Raw genomic sequence first — 20,331 nt, forward strand, 5'->3', positions numbered from 1 at the left:
GTTATACTCTAGACCCTCTGATGTTACAGATTCACCGTTATGGGCAATGAGCAGCATAAAATGGGGTGCATATACTGGGTACCTGGCCGCTTAATTTTGTGAGAAAACATTTGTTTTCCACAGAAGGCACCAGCTTAGGAAGAACCTGAAGTTAGTGCTGTTTCTCTCATGGTCTGTGCATGGTTCAATTTCAATTAAATAGGAACTGAAACTAGACCTGTTCAGAGAAAACCTCACAAGACTCACCTAACAATGGACGGGAGGCCCCAGTCTCCAAGTGTTTTGGCATGTACACAGAAAGATACATTACCATTTTTCACAGTGTGAATTCTCACCTCGCATGTTCAGCACCCTGGAGGTTGTTCCAGACTGTACAGAAGTGAATCATGTCACTGTGTCATGTCTTTGTCACAGCTCATGTCCTAGTGAGGGATGCTGAAGAGGGCCATTGGGCTGATCTGTGGAAGGATCCAGCCTTTCCTTCCCCCTGCAGGACTGCCTAGTTCAGCAGATCTCCCAAATGATGTCTTCTCCACATGCAGTGACTTTCCCATGTGCGATGCTTTCCCCAGGTTGTTTGGGCCACCGGCGCCAGGGAGGGTGAGCAGCATCAGGGCAGGTCAGCTCTCAGATGGCTTCTATGACCACTGCTCTATAATTTTAATGTGGAACTACAGAGAATTACAGTCTTGGAGTTTGTTTATTTATTAGAAATTAAAATCAAAGCCAGAGCTAGATAATTGCTTATGGCAAACTGACTTCTCTATGTGGTACACCAGCTGTCAGCTCCTAGTGGGTGAAATCCTGAATACAGGGTTTACATGCACACCGGGTGTGCACATGCAATCCTCTACTCACAATAGCTGTTTTTTACCTTAGATGACAACTCCCCTCTGAGGGAATTTGGGGCAGAATTGTTTTGCAGAGTCACAGAATTTCAGTCACTAATCTGTCTGCTTTATTTTAGAATTATTTATTTTGAAAAATCTTTGGCCATGACTACCTGTGGGACACTGGACACAGAAACAGAGTGTAACAAGATAAGGGGCTACTCAACACACCAGTAATCAGTTCCTGATACAGCAAAAAGAAGTAACTAATAATGGATTCTAGTGCTGTTTGAGATGTCCTTGAGCATCCTGCCTGCCTCTGGCATTCATCCTAGGTTTTGTGTGTATTCATTTTGGTTGAAGTAGTTTCTTGCTGGATCATGTCTGGAGGGTGTGAAGTGTTTTATCTTTGTCTGTTAAAGGTTGCTTTATTTACAAAAATATTAGTAAATAATGACGACTGGATTTGCAGGTATCCCCACTTGGTTTTGCAAAGCAGCAGCTGGATTTTTCTCTATGACTGAGGCACTTCTTTGAACAGAAACTGAGTGTCTGATATCCTCACATGACTCCAGAAACAGCAATTTTAATGGAAATGCCAACCAACTTTTTAATAAAGTCTTTATTAATTTATAACACCATTATAATTTAACTAATTAAAGTTATGACTTTTCATAGCTACTGCAAGCATGGCAAGTATTAATACGAACATATAGGGTTTGATACTATCCTTCAACTTCTGAATACTTGACAGGTAATGTTTTAGTTTTTTTATCCAGTTCTTTGATTTTGTGCAGGTTTGAGATTTTTTTTTGTTAGCTTTGGTTTGTTTTTTTGTGGTGCTTTTGTTTGGTTGGTTGTTTTTTTTCCCCATTACTGATATATTTGGGTTTGGAATTAACTCTAGTGATGAAGCAATTCGTGTCCAGACTTCCAGTCATGTGTTTCATTACATGCAACAGGCCATTGTGCTTGCACAGTTCTGTACAACACATAGGGTGTTAGACATAGTGTGTGTGACTGAAAAGTGTGTGCTGCGGAGGTTAGCTCTGTTAGTGTGCTAATCCTAGAGGGTTTTCTGCCTTTGAAACATCAAATGCACTAAGTGTCAGCTATCCAGAATGCACACGTATTTCCGTCTGGGAAATCGCAGTCAGAAATTGTGTAACTGCAACTAATTGGAGACAATCATCCTGATATTTCCCATCAAAGCAATGTGGATTTACCAGAGTGACACAGAATGAAATTGCAGGCTCTTGCTATGCAATGCTCATTTGTCTTGTTTATTAGTAGTAGATAGGGGAGATCATTTAGGATGAGCCTGGTTTGACTAAATACAATTGTAGCACGAAGAGGTGTGGTATCTCCTGTATGAGCTGAGGAAAATCTGGTTAGCTGCAATCATGGCGCTATAAGAACGTTCCATTCCCATACACACCCTGGTGTACCATGTCTCTGAGCCCCATCCAGACATCTTCATCTGCACTGAGAGGTGGTGTATATTGTCCCACTTGTCCTCCCACAAAACCACACAGCTATGCTGCAAGAAGCAGAGTATTGCACAATGTGTTCAAACCATCTCAGAATTAAAAAGCTGATGGAAAAGTTATACAGGACAATTAATTATCATGTATCCAGGTTTGCTATGTTTGCTTTTTTTAAGTCTACCTTCTGGTCTTTGTAGGGGAAGGAGCCATTCCTAATACATGTGACAATTTCAGTTCCAAATTTAACCATATGTTGCCATACTTCTGCTCAGGATTATCAAAACAAATCTTCATTTAGCATCTCTTTGTTCATTAAGTGAGGCCAGCTCCTAACCTAGCCAGTGTCCTGCCCCTTGTCTACCTTTCTGAACTTCAGTCGTCTCCTCCTGTTAATGCCTTCTACTCCCAATGTTTTCTTGCATGCCCCAAACACCTCCTGTCCCTCGTTTGCTTCTCATTTCAGTGTCTTGTCATGTTTTCTTACCTATCTTTTGTCCTTACCTACCTTTTTGTCCTACCTTGCCTACCTTTGTCCTTTTCCAGCTCTTCAGCCTTTTATAAATTCCTCCCATTTCTTGGCTTTCCCACACACCCTTTTCTATTGTGCTTTCATGATCCTCGTAAGTATTTTCTTGCCTCCCAGCTGTTTCTCTTCTGTCCACCATGTCTTTACATCATACCAAATGCTCAGGCATATCAATACCCCAAATGAAATCCAAGTCCTTCTAGTCATGGAATTTCTTCTATTAAATCAGATCACAAATCTGAAGAGTAACATTTCAGGTCATACCATTGCTCTCTTTCTTCAGACTCTGTAGCAGTTGGCATGGCCTTTTTTAGTTTACAGAGGGGACAAGCAGATGTGGGGGAAACATACATTTGAGAAATTATCCCAATTTTGAAACAGAATCACTAACTTCTCTTCAGACTTCAGCTCTCATCCTGGTCTGTTAAAGTTTTTCATGACTATTTTGAATAAATCAGATTTTAAACATGATTAGGTAGATCAAAGGAAATATAAACCACAGTATAGTAAAACAGAAATTCTACTTGGCTTCAGAGCAACTTGTTCTTAGCAGCTATCCTGTGTACTTATTGGGCCACATACAACCTACTCAGCTTCATAAGAAACCTTTAAGGAGATGTCAGTCTTTTTCCTAAAAGGATAGAACAAAGGCAAAATGCTATTAATAAAAATCTTTCATCTTAGTAACTACAGCATTAAAAACATTGAGACTGCCAAAAGAAATTATTGTTTTCAAAAATATGACTTATAAAATCTAATCACTGTTACATGAAAGCTCTGCAAAACTTGATTACAAGTTATTGTTAATGATTTTCTACTTGATACTAGCTTTGATTGCATCCCATTCACTTGTAATTTGCACTGTGCTTGCTGAGATGTACAATCTTTTTATCAAGAAAGAAAACCCATCTGAATGGCTCATCTGAATTCCAGTAACATGGGAGTTATAGTCTTATAAAATAGGTGTAAGACATTGCCTAAGATAATCTTTATTACACTTTTCTTACTGTTTTACTGACTTAGCTGCTTGTCAGGCACTCAAATAATTACTTTTTTTCAATAAAACTATTGAGTAACAAACTAAGCTTTTGCATGCAGCTCCATGCAAGGGCTCCATGCAGCCCTTGGTGGCTGTATGGACATTTCACAGGCGTCAGCCACACAAGACTGGAAACCACAGAGGATGCTAGAATGAGCAGGCAGCTGGAGCTGAACTCTGGGTATTTTTCCACTGTCATTTACAGGTCTAAGCAAGTAAAAAGAAAGAAGAGCATCTGTACAGAATGGCATGCAGGATGCTGTTTCAGGGCAGAACCAGCATAGCGGTTGCAATAACATTTCCATGTCAATATGAATTCTCTATGGTATCATGGAAAGGACTTTAAGATCATCTAGTTCTAACCCCCCTGCCATGGGCAGGGACACCTCACACTAAACACTGTCATCCAAGGCTCTGTCCAACTGTTTGCCTTGTCTGGTAGTTTGTATTGCATGACCTGTCATGGTACCTTGCCCATAAACACAGTGTTCACTGTTGATGGAGTAATTTATACATGTGGTGCTGTTTTGGGAAGGAGTAATGCTGCAATTAATAGATTTGGGGTATTTTAATTGCAGCTGCTGGGCACAAAGCCAAAAATATTTTACCATTTTGTGCTAGCTTTTCTACAGTGGAAAGTGCTATGTAAGTGGAAAACAAAGACACACAGTGGTAGCAACCTTATGAATAATGTCAGGATGCAAAAATGTAACTTGTATTTATGACTATCTGATAAATAATTATCAGAGGGACTACATTTTGCTTTCATTTGGAATTTCGATTTTGAAGGAATCAGCTTGAATGTGTGAATGTTTGTGCCTGTGACTACTAGCTGGAAGTGAAGAAATCACAAAACAAGTTAGCACGAGATTGATAAAATATTTATAGCACAAATGTGATAGTTTAGTATGGGATAAGAGCCAGGAGAAGTAGCAAGAGCAGAGCCTTTTCCGTTTCCAAACCAGTCAGCAGGAATTGGTTTGCTATTTCCTTCTTACAGCACTTCCACATGAGAGATGTTGACAGTATGTAAGATTGTCATATTTTTACACTGTAACCATATACAGTCCCAATGTGAAACACATAACTTGTCTATTTCTGGAGAATCATAGAATCATAAAACCATAGAATGGTTTGGGTTGGAAGTGACCTTAAAGGTCATTTAGCTCCAACCCCCTGTCACGGGCAGGGACACCTTCTACTAAGACCAGGTTGGTCAAAGCCCCATCCAACCTGGCCTTGAATTTTTCCAAGGAAGACACGTTGATTCCCATTTATGCAGCTGATGTTTTCTTCTGAGCTTGCAGATGCTTACACGAGAAACAGATGCTGCAAGGGAACACAAATTTCACAAAACAAGTTAGCACGAGATTGATAAAATATTTATAGCATGAATGTGGTAGATCAGTACTGGATAAGAGCCAGGAGAAGTAATGACAACAGCAGAGCCTTTTCCGTTTCCAAACCAGTCAGCAGGAATTTGTTTGCTATTTCCTTTTTATGGCACTTCCACATGAGACATGTTGACAGTAAGTCAAACCTTTTAACAGGGCTAACAAGCAAGGCTGGGTATCTGGGTGACTACCAAACCCAGCCCCTCTTACAGGGGAGTTTCAGAGGGGGAAGCAGTGGAAGAAGAATTTGGGCAGGGAGGAACTGTGCAATCATATCACTAGGGCAAGGAGGAACTGTGCAATTATACCACAGTATGTATGAGTTTGTTCAGCATGGATTGGTCAATGTGGTGGAAAAAGGTTGGGGTGAAAAAGAGACTGGGCAGAAGGAAGAGATGAGGGTGGGATGGGAATTATTGTTAAGATGCTGTTCACAACTTCCCCCTGTGCTGTGTGAAGTTCATTTTAGATACAGGTTTGGATGTGGAGGAGCTGTGACAGGACTCACTATTCTTCTGGGGGTTTTTGTTTGCTTGTTGTGTTTTTTTCTCTTTCTTTTTCTCTTTCTCTCTTCCACCCTTCTATTACACCAGCCCCCTCCCCTGCCCAGTCTGAAATACAGATTCCCTCTTTAGTCTGCGATCCAAAGACACAGGCTGGAAAATCAGGTTCCTTGTGTTTTGCATCGTGCCTCAAAATAATACTCAATAAAGTCACATGCTGAGTGAGTAACCAGAATTAGCGTCCTTAAGGTACCTTAATCATTCACCAGGATATAACCTAAGTGCAGTCATTTTACCAGTAGCATGTAAGCTGATGCATAGTGGCTGGAAGCCAGATTCCTCCTTTTGCACACACCATGACAAGCAGATAAGGGAACTGACAGCTCCAAGGCATCTCAAGCAGGCATGGGACCTATAGTTCCTGCACAAAATGAAGGAGTCCAGTGAAAACAGAAGCTGCCCAGAACATGGCCCAGCACATGGGAGAATCTCCTGAATGGGATGGGAGAAGGTGCTCAGTGTGTGAGCATGCAGAATTTGAAATCGAGTGCAGACAGGTTCTTTCCTGCATGTGGATATGACTCAACATTGAACTAGGAGCCACCCACGCTACTGATGTGACTATCGGTGTTTGCTGCCATGAGTGTTGCACATGAAGCCATGACATTTCTGAGTACTGACACTGCAGAAACCAAACACTTTTCTTTCCAAATGTACCTGATTTTTGTGACTCTGCTGCTCTAGGGGTAAAACATTCATATCCATGTTTCAAACAGGGAGCAAGGCTGTTTCTCTATAGCGAAACTGAGGCTTAGAGTCCCTGAGGCTACTCACAATAGTGTGCACTGGAGGAAGAGTGGAATTGCAGCTGAAGCCTGACTGAAATCTACTTTTTCCTTCAAATAAAACTTAAAATGGAGCAATATTTGCAGCATACCAGTTCACTAAGTTGTGATGGGAGCTGTCAAGTATCATTGCAAGTGTTTCCACTTCACATATACATGCAAAGCAGGTGGATTTTATCTTGCGCAGGGAAATCTTTGGATGAAATTTTGAAGGAAACAATTTCTGCCAGGATTACCAGGATTAACTCACAGTTTTACCTTACACTTGTACTTGTTTTGGATGACTCATCCTGTTTCCTTTCAGTATGTGAATTCATAGGAATTTATAGTTTAGTGCACTCTAACTCAGTGGATTTATCTCAGTGGGTTAGCTATATCATGGCTTAACTGTAATCCAGGCAAAAATTCGATAGCAGTGTTCATGTAGTGCTGTTTGTCCAGGCAGCTCAAATTCAGATATCACTGCACTGCACAGTTAATAAACTTCATCCTTTTCTTCTTTTCCTGCAGTTATCCTGCATATATGAGAGGTTTTCAAATACAGCCCCCCCCCCCCCCCCCCGAGGAGCTCTCTACAGCATCTCTGGTGCTTTCAACAGCTGCTGGGATGCCCCTCACAGCCAGCTGTATGGACAGGAGCCAACACAGAAGTGCACACTTGAGGGAATAACCTCCAAGCCCTTTGCAGTCATCTGACATCCCCTGAGGCTGACCATTACCTCTGCACTGGGATTTTAAAGAAAGCCTGAGACTGCATTTCTTTAAGCTCTTCTAACAGCCTGCTGCCTCTGAAAGAGGTGCTTTTATCCCCCATCCCCTTCATTTTGTAGCTGGCCCTTCCGTCCATGAATTTATTTGGCTCATTACCCAAGAAGATAGCTACTTGCATTCTTTTTCTGAATTATTTTTCCTCTGGACTAACAAGCTCTGTATGCTGATGGAGCTGGAAGATAGCACCAGGGGTGGGATGGGTGGTGAGGAGCAGAGCAGGCATGTACAAATGGACTCTTTGGCAGGGGCAATCCAGGGAGCAGGTCAGTGCCTGCAGTGGGATCATACCAGTCTGGTGCCATTTGGGGCACAGCTCAGCTGCCTCACAGGAGCATCTACTTCCCTGGCACTGGTGCAGGCTCTTGGCAGACTTCAGGTAAGCTAGCCATGTACCTTAAGTGATCAGGCAATTTAATACCACAGAAAAGATGAGCAGCTTTTTTTCCAGCCTTCATCTCTTGGGCCAGCTAGCTGTGGGGCTGGAGAAGATCCAGGCCAACACAAGGGAGTAAGCAAGAAAAGCAACCAGGTCTAATACTGTCTCCAGGAATGCTCAACCACTTCGCCTATAGATTCTCCCAGTCTTGCTCCCTAAGGGAAACCTACAATAGACTTTTAAAAGAAGAGCCTAAATCCTGGAATGTCTGATTCTGCAGACTAACAATTGCAAACTCATTTTATGCTTTTCACAGAGCAATTAAATCTGCTCCTCACACACTTCATGGTGCAAGGATGCTCTTACCATATCACTTCTCCCCTTGTCAGGTGGCCCCATTGCCCCATTAGTAGGAAGCATGGGGATGAATTTGTAAGGGCTGAAGAATGAAATCTGTTACGAGCAGTTGTCCCCACCCAGGCTGCTCTGGAGCTTTGCTCGGGGCTAGAGAGGCAGCTGGAGAAATGCAGTCTTTCTGTAGTAAGCAGATTGGTTGATGTAGTGGGAGCAATGCCTTTCCAACAAACTTTATCTCTGTGTGTGTAATTATAGTGTTCAAAGAAGAGCTTCAGATGATGCAGAAAGCAGAGTTTGCTAGTGAGAGTGGGTCTAATTGCAGAGCAGATATGTGTTTGAGGTGGGGAGTCAGCTCCAAGCGCAGTCTTTAGGGGCAGAGTTGTCAGGGGGGGTACCTTGTTAGCATGGCTGGGTCAGGACCTTTGTTGGTGCAGGTATGTTGTTTGGTCACCAAGTTTAGAGGAAAACAGCTATATGTTCAGTTGTTAATGTGATGAATACACTAGCTTAAGAGCACAGCTGTGGCTGGATCCTGGCCTTGCTGCTATCAGTTGTGCAGTGTTAGGCTGTAAAAGGGCACAACTTTCTGAATATATTTTTCCAAGTGAAAAACCTCTTTAAAGGCAGATGTGTACATGACTCTTCCTCAGCATGCAATTACAGGGAGGAGGGTTAATTTGGGCAGCCATATGGAGGAAGTCTCTAATCCATGTATCGTGTTTAGAACAGATTGAGAAGAGCTATCAATTTAAATGTTGGTGATGCAACAAAAAGCTTTTTGTTTATGTTGGTAGGAATGAGAAATCTGTGCAACCATTCATAAACTGTTCTTGTAGACAGAGTTTCATTATCAAACACAGGCAGTCAAATACTGTGAGTCAGTATCTTCTACCTTCTTCCCAATCCATCTTCCAAATTAGGAGTCACTTAAAAAGAGTTTATTAAGAAACAGCACTGTGTTCTTATCTCAATTACCTTCTGATTTTGAACTCCTACACTTTACATTTTCACACTCCACTGCTTTCCTAAATGAACATGTGATCGAGACTCAAAGCTTAGTAGACCCACTGGCTTGTATCTTCTAAATATATTTTAGGAAGTCTCAGAGATCTTTTCTCCTTACCACCACCTCACCCCAATACTGTGTGCCTCTTCATCCCAACAGTGATGTCAGTGTGGCTTCATGTCCCATGCCTGAGAAAACCATGATACCCAAGTTCTTTCCCATGGCCAGCCAAAAGAGCTGCATGACACTGATGAGAGGGTGTTAGTGTTGGTGCAGGCACAAATGTCATTTGCCATCTGGAAGCAGAAAGTCTTAGCTCTCAGGTGGGAGAGAGCCAAGGGGATGAGTTGAACAGAAGAGAAATGCCCAGTTATAGGTAGATGGTCCTCAAAGGGAATAAAATATGGTAGGATTAAGCCAGAGGTAAAGGGTTCGTGGAAGATCTGGCATGGAGGGGACTGGTGGGACAGTGCTGTAACTTTTATTATTGCCTCTGCCCTCTGGGGTCCATAATTAAATCTGGGACTTACATGGAATCTGCTGTGCCAGCATGGTGCTGAATTTCATCACCTGAGCTGCCACATCATCCCAAAGCTCCTCTAACTCAAGAGGGCTGTCCAGGCAGGGGACATAAGAAAACCCGTGTCCTTGCTCCTCCATAGGTGTCCCCAATGCCAGAGGTGATCTCCCTGCAGGGCTCAGAGTGTGTTTCAGGGGAGTGCACTTAGCAGGTGCTAGTGCCAGGGGTGTGCTTGGTCTCATCCCACCTCTGAAATGACATTTTGGATGTCTTAGGACTGGTGCAGCTGCTGCAGGTGCTGAATGTGACCTGTGCTGAATGTGTCCCAGCACTGAGCTCTTTATTGTGCAGCAAGAGCAGGGGGGAGACAACTGCCCCCAGCAGAGGCTGCCCTGAGGACATGGTGGTCTCCCCTGCTCCTGCCTACTGCTGCTTCATGGGAGTCACACACCATGGCTGTGATGTTAGGCAGGAAGAGCCACTCTGAAGTGTAGTGCCATAACAGGGGAGTGACCCACGTGTGAAGCCATGGGAACAGGAACCTGACTGTCCCAGCACTACCCTGGCTGGACCACCACCTGTCTCCTGGGCATGGCGCTGGAGGGGCTGGGGACCACCACTGGCTCTGTCACAAGATGCAGGACCATATAGTGCAGGAGGTGACACAGTTGTCACCCTGGAGGCAGGGAGGGCAAGGAAGGCCACTTCTCAGGGCACTTTGGCTGCTGAAGCAGCAGGGAAAGACGCCAGTGCCAGGAGTAGCAGCTTTGTCCCATCCTCATTCCTGCTGAGGGCTTAAAATAGGCCCGTGGTGCTGAGGGGAGAGAGGATGACAGGTGCATCAGGTGGGGTGAGGATGGGTGTTGTGTCTGATGTGGTCTCTTCAGCCTCACTGTTTACGTCCTCCAAGCTCTCACTGACAGAGGGGATGATCTGCACCACCTTCTCCTGGAAATGCACTTGCTTGCGTGGGCCTGGCAAGGCTGCTGGTTCAGTGGGACCTGCTGGGGCTGGGCTCCTCTCCTTGCTGCCCTTCAGGATGCTCTTCATGTGGCCCAGCAGTGAACGGTGCTGCTCCCTCTGGGCCTCGTGGAAGGTGTAGGTCTGCTCTGTGTCACCAGCAATGGTTGCGGCTGCAATGGTGGCTGAAGGGTCTGCGTATTGGCCTGCCTCGGGATGCGTCTCTTTGTGCCTTGGGCTCTTCCTTCTCTTGCTCAGCAGGAAGTAGGCCAGGGCGGTGAGCACCAGCATGGACCCTGGGGAGAAGACTATGTTGGCTGAGGGCCGGGGCAAGGCGAAGCTCTTGGTCTAGCTAGCTCAGCACCATCTGCAACTGGACCAGCACCTTGCATATCCCCACCCTCTCTGGCGCTCAAAAGACCATGCTTCTACCTGCGCTACTCCCCACCCCTGCATGGGATCCTCACCAGGGATGGTGACGTGCCAGATGAGGACAGGATGCAGGAAGCAAGCCACTGAGAGAAGTGTGTACCCCAGGAATTTCTGAAAGCTCCCTGGGCGTCTAGCTCGCTTCCAGCAGGCTTGTGCCAGGGAGTCAGGCTCATATCTGGGGAGAGAAACACAGGTCCTTGTGTGATGGGGCACATGGCACATGGCAAGAAGAATTGGACCTAACCATCCCCCATCTAGACGTGCAGATCCTCCCTCTGGTTTTCCAGGAAACCATTGTGTTGGTCAGGGAAGGTAAGCAAAGCCTGAGCCTTTCCAATAGGCAGAAGAGGCCAGGGGCTTCATCTGCCAGATGTCAGCATCTCAGGCCATCTCTCCTTGGTGTGGCTACTAGTTGAATGCCTACTAGCTGGACTAAGGTGCTGCCTCTAAGATATCAAGGCTTTTGAGTTTATGCTAAAAGACAGCAAAAGTGCTCAGCCTCTGAGAAGTACATAAGGATTTTCTACATTTTAACTTGAACTTCTGCACTGTCTCTGGGAATGGGTTGCAGCTCTCCCTGGGAATCTGGCTCTTCCCTCAATCCCATTTCCTTGCAGGGCTTCATACTGTATGTTAAGCAGATGCCACAGACCAGGGTTTGTTGTGTTGATGCTCAGCAAATTATGGCACAAGCCTGGCTTAAACCACAGGTTTAATTGGCTGTGGACATGGCCCCAGACATGGCCCCACTTACCTCCCCCCTGCCTGACTGCACTTGCCATGGTGTTTGGGGAAGGACCTTTGGTTTGGCACTTGCAGCTCAGCTAAGTCTGGTGTTGCCTGTAAGGTGCAAGTTGCCTCAGGAGGTCCCACCAAGGATGGAGAAGACTGGAGAGGGTCTACTCACGTGAAGCACATCTCCAGGAACAAACTGATAAAGAAGAAGCCTTCACAGACAGTAACTGCAACCCCTGAAAAACTGAAAGGTGGAGCTGTCAGGGGGGCAGGGCTGGGCTTGAGTGTGCTCTCCAGTTGGCAAAAGGGGCAAAGAGGGCCAGGATTTACTATCCAGTTCACAACAAAGTCTGTGTGCTAGGGTCTGAACACCCTCTGCTCAGATGGTTTGTGGAGGAGAGCTCAAAGACCTTCTGTCCCTGGGGGGTCAACTTGCAGGCAGTGTCACTTCTGGCCTGAGTCTGTAGTAGCATGGGTGACACTGTAACATCAGTTTTTCTAACAGAAAGCTTACTTTTCTGAAACCTGGAGACCTGAACTCCCCAAAGCCTCGGACACTGCTCCCTGCTGCTGTTGAAATCTGTCTGATGTGAAATATGGTGGAGGGGTCAAATGAGTCACCCCTGCCAGCTCTGACTTGAAGGACAAAAATACTCACAGAAGGTAGAAAGCCAGGCTTTTGAATTGTCCTCGCTGCAAAGTTTCTACGCCCACACCGATCAGCACTAGAAAGAGAAGGTAGAAAAGATGCTGACTATAGGGTTGATTCCCGACTCTCTGGTGCCCTGTGAGCTCCCAGGATCAATGCCCCAGCTTCCCCAGGGGCTGATGAGGCTACTCCTCCCATGCTGTGCAGCACATTAGGACTGCCAGCACCAGTGATTCATGCTGACACAGCAGCCCAGGGTAGTCAGAGCTGAATGCTGGCCTTGACATACAGCCCAGAAACCCATCCCAGCTGCATCCCTATCACAGCAGTCTTGAGAGATGCTCTGGGGATACCAGCTCACCTTGGACAGCTGTGGGAGGTGAGCACCAGTGTCCTGTGTCCCTTCCACCCCCTGCCATGCTGCTCCATCACAGCTGCCACAGGGACTTCCCCCCCAGTGCCTCATCCTCTGCCACCTTGGACCTCTCTGCCGTGTCCCCTCACACCCCTGCCCTCCCTGCTTGCCCAAGCCTGCTGCGCTCAACATGCCACTGCAGGGCAGCAGCAGGACACAGGAACCACACCAGCTGCCTTCCCAAAAGGCCGTAGCCATGGCATCAAGATCCTTCGCTAGCCAAACAGAAAAACATGTAACTGGAGCAGGCAGATTAAAACCATGGAATGAACGTTCCCTCAGTGCCCTGGGCCAGCGCAGCACACTAGAGAGTCAGTTTAAGGAGGATTAAGAGTATTAGCAAGGGTAAAATCTTCACTGGACTGGCTGTTGGGGGCAAATAGCTTCAGGAATGGAAAATTTTCTTCAACATGCTTCAGTTTCCCAAAAGACTATTTCCAATATGGAGTGGAAATGAAGTGCCTCACGCTAGCTGCAGCAAGTTGGTTGGTATGTGACCAGTCATAGCACACAAGTTCCAGCAGCATGGAGCTGAGCAGAGCCTGGGTTGCATGGCCAAGCCATTGCTCTAGGCAATCACTGCACTTCCTGTGCCCACCTGATGTCTCCACATCTTCCTGCCTTGCACTGGTGCTCAGGAAGTTCATTGCTGGTCATGCTCAATGCACACTGTCTAAGGCTTGGGGTGCCAGTTGGCTTCCTTTGTCTGAGCTGTGGTTTGCCCCAGCTGGAGAAGGGTACCAGGCTCCCAAACAGGATGCAGATCAGCGTCCATGATGCCTGTGAGGTGGATCAATGCTGAAGGTCTGTGCCTGAGCATGCAGCTCTTCCACCTGGGCTGAACAAAGGCACTCTGTGTCACCTGCAGACATGGCCCCTGTCAGCTAGGTGAAGGCATGGGACCCATCTACCACCTCTCCAGCCCTGAGCAGAGGCACAGGGAAGTCAGTCTCATCAAAGGGCTGTGAAGCTGTGTGCGCTGTGTAACCCTACATGCAAAGTATTGTCCTTTACTATCTCGTGACTGAGAACCCTTCTTTATACCCTTTCTTACAAATGTGGAATTTGTTCATTCATTCATTCATTCATTCCCTATGGATGAATGCAGAATTCAGCAGCTTGGTTGTTACGCTCGAATCTCTGCTTTGGATGGGGAGGTTCCCTCATTTTGCACAGCTTCTGCTTTATCCAAAGCTGTTTGGATGAACAATCTGAAAAAAAGCCAAGGGCTGTTTCCGACGTGTTTGTTTGGACCAGTTGCTGCCTTGATTTGGATCTTATCCAAACCATGTGGCTGAAGGCACATGATTAGGAATTAAATGGTTGAAAGCATGAGAATTAAGAATTAAGTAAGGACTCTCTCCTAGATGAAGAAAGGCCTAAAATCTCTGAGCTACAGAGATACCCCAAACACGGCAACGAATTGCAGGGTTGTTTGGTCACTCTCTACTAACTTGCCATGAGGTCTGCTGGTTTCTAACACACAAGAAACCCTGCAGCCCCACCATTGCAGATAGCCATTACCTCCAAGACCTTGGGGGAAGGGAGGTTTATATTATGTGGGTAACCTTCTGTGTTTGCAAGCAGCTTATGGAGCTGGCCAAGCCTCCTCAGAATCAATTAGTGAGGCTGATGCACTCTACTCTCCCTTTCATTCCTTTTTTTTTTTTTTTCCAACTAAATCCCATGTGATTCTCTTCTGCATGGTTTCCATTTCATGCACAAACCTCACACACCTCATCAGGCACTAAACACTGCATCAAGCTGTTTTCTTACTCCGCTGAGACACACAGAGGAATAAAACACAGGCACCTCTCATTCTTCACTGGCTTTTTGGAAAAGACAGGTGATACTGGGAATGCATCAGAGCTATGGAAAAGTGGAGATCAGCAGTGCAGATGTCTATGCCCTGTGATGCAGAGAGACACTACTCATTCCAAGAACTACAGAAAGAGGTTCAGATGATGCAAAAAGATGACAAGAAAACAACCGGGAGAGAGAGACATTATATACCACTATGACACTTCCAAATTGTAAGCTTCCTTCAATTTTGCTGGTCTAAGTTTAGTTTTCCCATAGCAACAAGCTCATGTTTTCTCGCAGGAAAGTCTCTGCTGTGAGTTTCCTTGGAGCTTTAACAGAGAATATGACTAGCATGCGGCTCATGTGGGCCCGAGGTGGGTGACGATGGAGGAAAAAAAGATTTGCATTTGCTGGTTAAAGTTGTGTCCCAGCTCCTACCTGTTGCAGTCTCATCATGGTATGCACTTATCTACTGTGAGTTTGTATAAACTCTGAGGCTCAAATCTCTGCCTCTTATCAGTCATTCAAAGCACATTCCAGAGCACAGCCTCCAGCTTCCCAGCTGAGCTTTGGGTGTCACTGAGGACCCATGCTTTCTTCAGCTGACCTGTGTGCTCTTTGCTTTGCCCCTCGCTTGAACAAAGTGCCTCTCATGGCTGTCTGCAGTTGATAAAGGAAACGCAAAGGTAGGAGAGCCTGCTGCAACCTATTCTGCAGTGTCTGACTCTGAAATTCCCAAAGGCCTGACACAGGAATCACAGGTACCACCTCAAGTCACCTCTCACCAGGAACTTCTGGTTGATATCTCCAGCCATTAGGCAAATCAGGCACTTTGATCTCTGTTTTACTGATGGGGAAACTGAGGCAGACAGAGCTGTTTATCCTGCCACGTAACAGTGAGTCAGCAGCAGTGCCAGAGTGAACCTGAGGCCTTTGCTTTAGCTGTTTCTCCACATCCCATCCAGAAATACGCCCCATGTGAGGGGATCTGAGGGGATCATCCCCCACAGTTGAGTCCTTCTGGGTTAGACACTGTGCCTGACACATCCAGCTCAAAACACCTGTGTCTCACCTGAGACCAAGCTCTCGGATGCGTCACCAAACCCAGAGGACACTAGTCCCAGGCAGCTCCGGGCAGTCGGTGAGAGGATGTAACTAGCCAGGTGGGTGAATTTATGATGTTTGAACTGCAGCTATAACCTGAACCGCTTCCTGAGCCTGCTCCCTGATGGGTTGCTAGAGAGGTAAAGCAGCACTTTGTCAGTAAGTATACTGTAACGGCAGGGACCTCTCCATCCTGCGTGGAACAGGACATCTCACTGTGCACAACACAAGGTGCTCCTCCTTTTTCACATCCCACAGAGCAGCCTGGCAGTTTTGCACAGCCATGAGTGTTTTGCTTTTCAGACTCATTCACATCTTGCCTGTGCCCATGTCTGTTTTACAAAAACATAATGTAGTTTTGTTTCTATTTTTGCCTTAGCCTGTCCTCTGCCATACTGAGTGCTGGCTCTTCCATTCTGATGTCTCACTGTGTCTCCCACAGCATTTGGAAAGAGCCTGACCAGCCACCCCGCACTCCCCCTCCCTGCATCCCAAAGCAAAAGTGATCAAGTTTCCTTATCCCCCTGGTTGGATGTGACAATGGCTGCTTCTGACCAGAGGCAGGGAGACAGCTCAGGGGTCCCCACACCCACTCAGTGCCTTTTAATGCCTAAGAAAGAGAGAGCTCGCTCTTACCTGCTGCAGTGGAGATGCCCAGCAGTCGGCAGGTGTACTCCAGGGCACTCCAAAATGCCTTGTGCCGCATGGCGAAGAGATGGAGACTGTGGTGCCAACCAGGCAGAATGTCCTCTTCAGGGCTCCTGCCTCACGAGTACCCAGCGGCTCCCAGCCACAGGTGAAGCCTCTGACATCCAGGACCAAGTGACCTTCCTGAAGGAAAGGGCAGTGCATGCAGGACCGGCCACCTCCACGAGGCCTCCCAGCGGAGGGTGGTCGGAGGGGGAGCTGCCTCCACGGGGAACCGGCCAGCACTGCTTCCCACTGCTCCCGCGCGGGTGCCGACACTCGGCCTTTCCTGCTGCTTGCTCTCCTTGCTGGCCCGGCAGTGATTAATGATTGGTAAGGGGGGTGTGCGTGCAGCTTTGGGAGCATTTGCACCAGGACGCACCACGGCCTTTCCTGCTCCCGAGGAGGAGGCTCTGGAAGCCCAAGCTGATTAAATGCATGTGAAGTCATTAGTGCTGTGCAGCTCCCGGCAGGTTAACCATTTGTGAGGATGGTGATGTTTGCTCCTGACAAGAGAGCACTGCATTGCTGGCGAGTCACAAGGCTCCTAGGGCATCCCATTCCTGCTGCCTCCTGCCGCTGACCCCCACCACTGTGCAGGGTTTGCCAGGCTCTGACTAGTACTGCTCAGGCAGTGTTCAGGCTGATGTGTGATCACAGGAACAAGGAGCTTAGGTCTATTCCCAAGGGTCCTACACATCCAGGCCAACCATAGAAGGGAAAATGTGTATTTCTCTCCTTGGGAGCCTCAGTGAGAAGTATTTCTGTGTTGTAGTCACCAGGGCCACTTGAATGGCATCACGGTTGCACAACTGTTCTGATACGTAGAACAGGGTGTATAGGTACTCTGACCTCTTTGTATTGGATTCGGTAATCTGGTTAGGGGCCTTCACCTTGTCTGCAGGATGCACTGTCTCTCGAGAGGGCAGCCTTAGGCATGTCTGAAAGCCAAAAAGGACAGCATGGGCCTGTTCTGGACACCAGTCCCACATTCCTGTGTGCTTCAACATGGTGCATCTCACTGTGGCTCACCATGAATCCCCATGCTGCTGCTCAGAGAAGAGGTGGTGTGGCAGCATCATCTGGTCATAGCAGTCTTGGAGCGAGGGGTGTGTGAGCAAGAGCACAATCCCAGTGGGCAGAGCAGACGGCTGTTGCCTGCGGGGTTCACAGGTCAGTGAACTCACCTTGTGCTGCAGCTGCCATTGGTGAGCAGCTGAGGCCCCTGCCCCTTGCTGTGAAGCAGCAGTGGTGACAGTGAGGGCCTGGGTGACTCACATTCAGCTCAGGCGCAGTCAGTCCCATGGGGACGTGGCAACCTGCTCAGCCTGTCTCCCTCCAGTGATCCCTTGTCCCCTGCCTGAGACCACACTGAGTTTGGCTGGTACGTGTTGCACTGATGTGTACAGGGGGCAGAGATGACTTTGTCACAGCAACTGCTGTCACAGCAACAGCTTTTCGCCCAATGGATCTTGGTCTGTATTTCAGACTGGGATTTTCCTGGGACAGCCAAATGCCTAAACTCATGAATGGGTCCCTAATTCCTGTAAATAACTGCAGATAGTAGTTTTCTAAACACTTACAAGGTGGTGCGTGGCAGGGATTTTGCCGCAGGCAATGCTGATGGTTTGGGGCAGAGCATTTTCCATGTGAACACTGGAAACCCCACTCACTGGACAAGAGCCGCCTGAGCATCCTGAGGGTCAGTGCTGAATGGTGTAGATCCAAAGTGTATCTTTGCCATGCAGCTCTGCCTTTGGGTGTTCCCATTTCCTCTTGTCCTCCCACACTACTGTGGGTGCTGGAAGGAACTGCTGCTTTTCCACAACTGATGACTCAGCAGTGCGTCAAAACTTCCTTTTCAAGAGAGACACAAAGAGGGAAACAGAGGCATACCAGTGGGGAAGGTCGCATAAAGGCTGGGAAAGAGCCCAGCCTGGGTGATCCCTGTGCCCTCGCACAGAGCATTGCTGTAGGCTTCAGGAGTACCCTCCACTTCCAGGAACCACAAAATCAGTGGCTTGAGAGCCCTGAGGTTGTACAAACAGTCTGGATGGTTTTTTTTCCCAGCTATCCTGATTTTATTATTTTTTTTTTAATATTGATATATGGAATTTCAGGTGTTTCTTTACAAACATGAAAGCTAGAAGACTACTTGAAAAGCAAATAGATGAAAGGAAAGCATAGAGTCTTTCAGAATCCCATAGAGCCGCGAGCTTAGGCTTGCAGAAAAGCGGCAAACACCACAGTGCAACCCTGAGTGCTGTCAGCACCTACCCTTCAGCAGCACCCAGCACCACTCAATGCAGCAAGCCGCTGCTTCTCTCTGTGGCACCGTTCCCTGTGGCCAAAATGGGCAGTGCAGCACACTGGGCTGTTTCTCTGGAGCTCTTATTAAACTGTACTGATCCCTAGCCCAGAAGCTAAATGACTTTGTCTAAGTGCCCTTGACAGCAGTGTTTCCTTTCTGGAAAGCAACAAGCCCCAGGGTTCAAAATAAATGTGAATTTATGGGGAGGTGGGGGTGGAGAGTGGGTAGTGGTGATGGAGGAATGGAATCTATTTGGGAAAGGCAGATTAATAGTTAACAATTTAAACTTCCTGCGTCCCTCTTATGTTCCCTTACCTATTGCCCAACCTCCATTCTCTTAGTGAGACTACATCAGCCTTCCTGAGGGTCCTTGTCCCCTGCCTGGGGAGGTCTGTGGTAACTTAGTCTTCTCCATTCACTGTTCACTGGTGCTGTAGTGCTTCTCTCATGCCAGTGCCCAGGAGGGGAGCATGGAATGAGCAGGACTGGTATCCTCAGGCTTGCTTTGTACCAACATGCCTTTAGCAGCTCCTTCCTTCCTTATAGGAGTTTTTGGCTAGTACTCCTGCAAAGCAACCTCATGTGAACCTGATTTTTCATGGTAGAGGTGTCCCTTCTCATTCTGTCTCTGTTCAAGTGGGGAAATGATATCTTCAATGAAACTGTGCCATTTGCCTGTGTTTTGGTGAGGTTTTTAGGAATAAGTTTATGCAATTAGAAGAAGACCAAGAACTTACAAACTCAGAGGAGTTTAATAGCCTGTAACCAACACTGCAAAACCTATGCACCAGCACAGCCTGTTCTGTAAAAGCAGTGGTCCCCATTATACATTAAGCCACTTCTCTTGCACAGAGACTTGTCATTTGCACTTTGGCTGCCAGCCAGGATTCACATTTACAGGCTGCTTCCAGTGGTATATGGGTTGGTTTGAGAGGATTTAGTATCAGTATTAGGGTTTCATTGTAATGTTAGTCCTCATCCTCCTTCCTTGCACTTTACTCAAGTTATTTTGCTGTGGCACAGCCATTGGGCCCGTTCTTGTGTGACCAAAGCAACAGTGCAGTTTCTGTTCTTAGCAGCCATCTTTGGAAAGCTGTGGTGAGCAGCAAGCACCTTGTGCCTGGCCTCTGCGGAGAGTGGAGATTCCCCTCACAGGGTGTAGGGCACCACAAACTATGCTCTGGCAGAAACCTATGAGTCCATGCTTGACTTAGCTATTCTCACTCCCTGCCTGTCCTGTAAAAGCAGTTCCCAAACTGCCTTGCACAATGCTCCAGAAATTTGTGTTGTTTCCCCCACTTCTTTCTCTAAGCCCTCAGCTATAACCACTATGTCAAGCAGCCTTGCTTGGCAGCCTTGGTCCCCTCTCTGAGCAGTAGCAGCAGAGGCAGGATCTCTTTCCACCATCTGAGACAGACTGACACCAATGGTCTCCCTTGGCTGCCAAAGGACAGTCAGTCAGAAGGTCCAGAGCCTTCCTTTGCTGTGGTGCCACATGCTGCCTCCCTGGGCCCTCCTTCCACCAGGTCACCTGTCATAGAAAGGAAATGGATTTTCATGGCAGCTGGCTGATGGTAGATG

General features: G+C 47.0%; 1 protein-coding gene across 4 annotated transcripts; it reads right to left on the reverse strand.

The window, feature by feature from the left end:
• Nucleotides 1–9,196: 9,196 nt before the first annotated feature.
• TMEM72 (transmembrane protein 72) lies at nt 9,197–16,745 on the reverse strand. 4 transcript variants are annotated; one of them, XM_061459223.1, is made up of 5 exons: nt 16,389–16,745; nt 12,440–12,506; nt 11,954–12,025; nt 11,082–11,221; nt 9,197–10,910 (listed from the first exon to the last, which is right to left on the reverse strand). In XM_061459223.1, the coding sequence occupies exons 1-5, from the start codon at nt 16,456–16,458 to the stop codon at nt 10,450–10,452; spliced, it is 810 nt and encodes a 269-aa protein (XP_061315207.1). In that variant the 5' UTR covers nt 16,459–16,745; the 3' UTR covers nt 9,197–10,449. The 4 variants fall into 4 exon arrangements, with proteins under 4 accessions (XP_061315207.1, XP_061315209.1, XP_061315210.1 ...); XM_061459225.1 differs by lacking the exon at nt 16,389–16,745 and having other exon boundaries at nt 11,801–12,025; nt 12,440–12,508; XM_061459226.1 differs by lacking the exon at nt 16,389–16,745 and having other exon boundaries at nt 11,801–12,017; nt 12,440–12,505.
• Between the last annotated feature and the right edge of the window lie 3,586 nt (nt 16,746–20,331).

This window comes from Pezoporus flaviventris, unplaced genomic scaffold (genome assembly GCF_033815535.1).
Source record: "Pezoporus flaviventris isolate CSIRO_AGI_PZ_B2104156 unplaced genomic scaffold, CSIRO_AGI_Pfla_v1 ptg000029l, whole genome shotgun sequence".
In the NCBI taxonomy this organism is placed as follows: domain Eukaryota; kingdom Metazoa; phylum Chordata; class Aves; order Psittaciformes; family Psittacidae; genus Pezoporus; species Pezoporus flaviventris.

Coding starts and splice junctions, on each gene's coding strand:
- TMEM72 (XM_061459223.1), bottom strand. CDS start 16,458: ATGCGGCACAAGGCATTTTGGAGTGCCCTGGAGTACACCTGCCGACTG. Junction 12,507..16,388: donor GGGCATCTCCACTGCAGCAG/GTAAGAGCGAGC, acceptor TTCTCTTTCTAG/TGCTGATCGGTGTGGGCGTA. Junction 12,026..12,439: donor AGCCTGGCTTTCTACCTTCT/GTGAGTATTTTT, acceptor TCCACCTTTCAG/TTTTTCAGGGGTTGCAGTTA.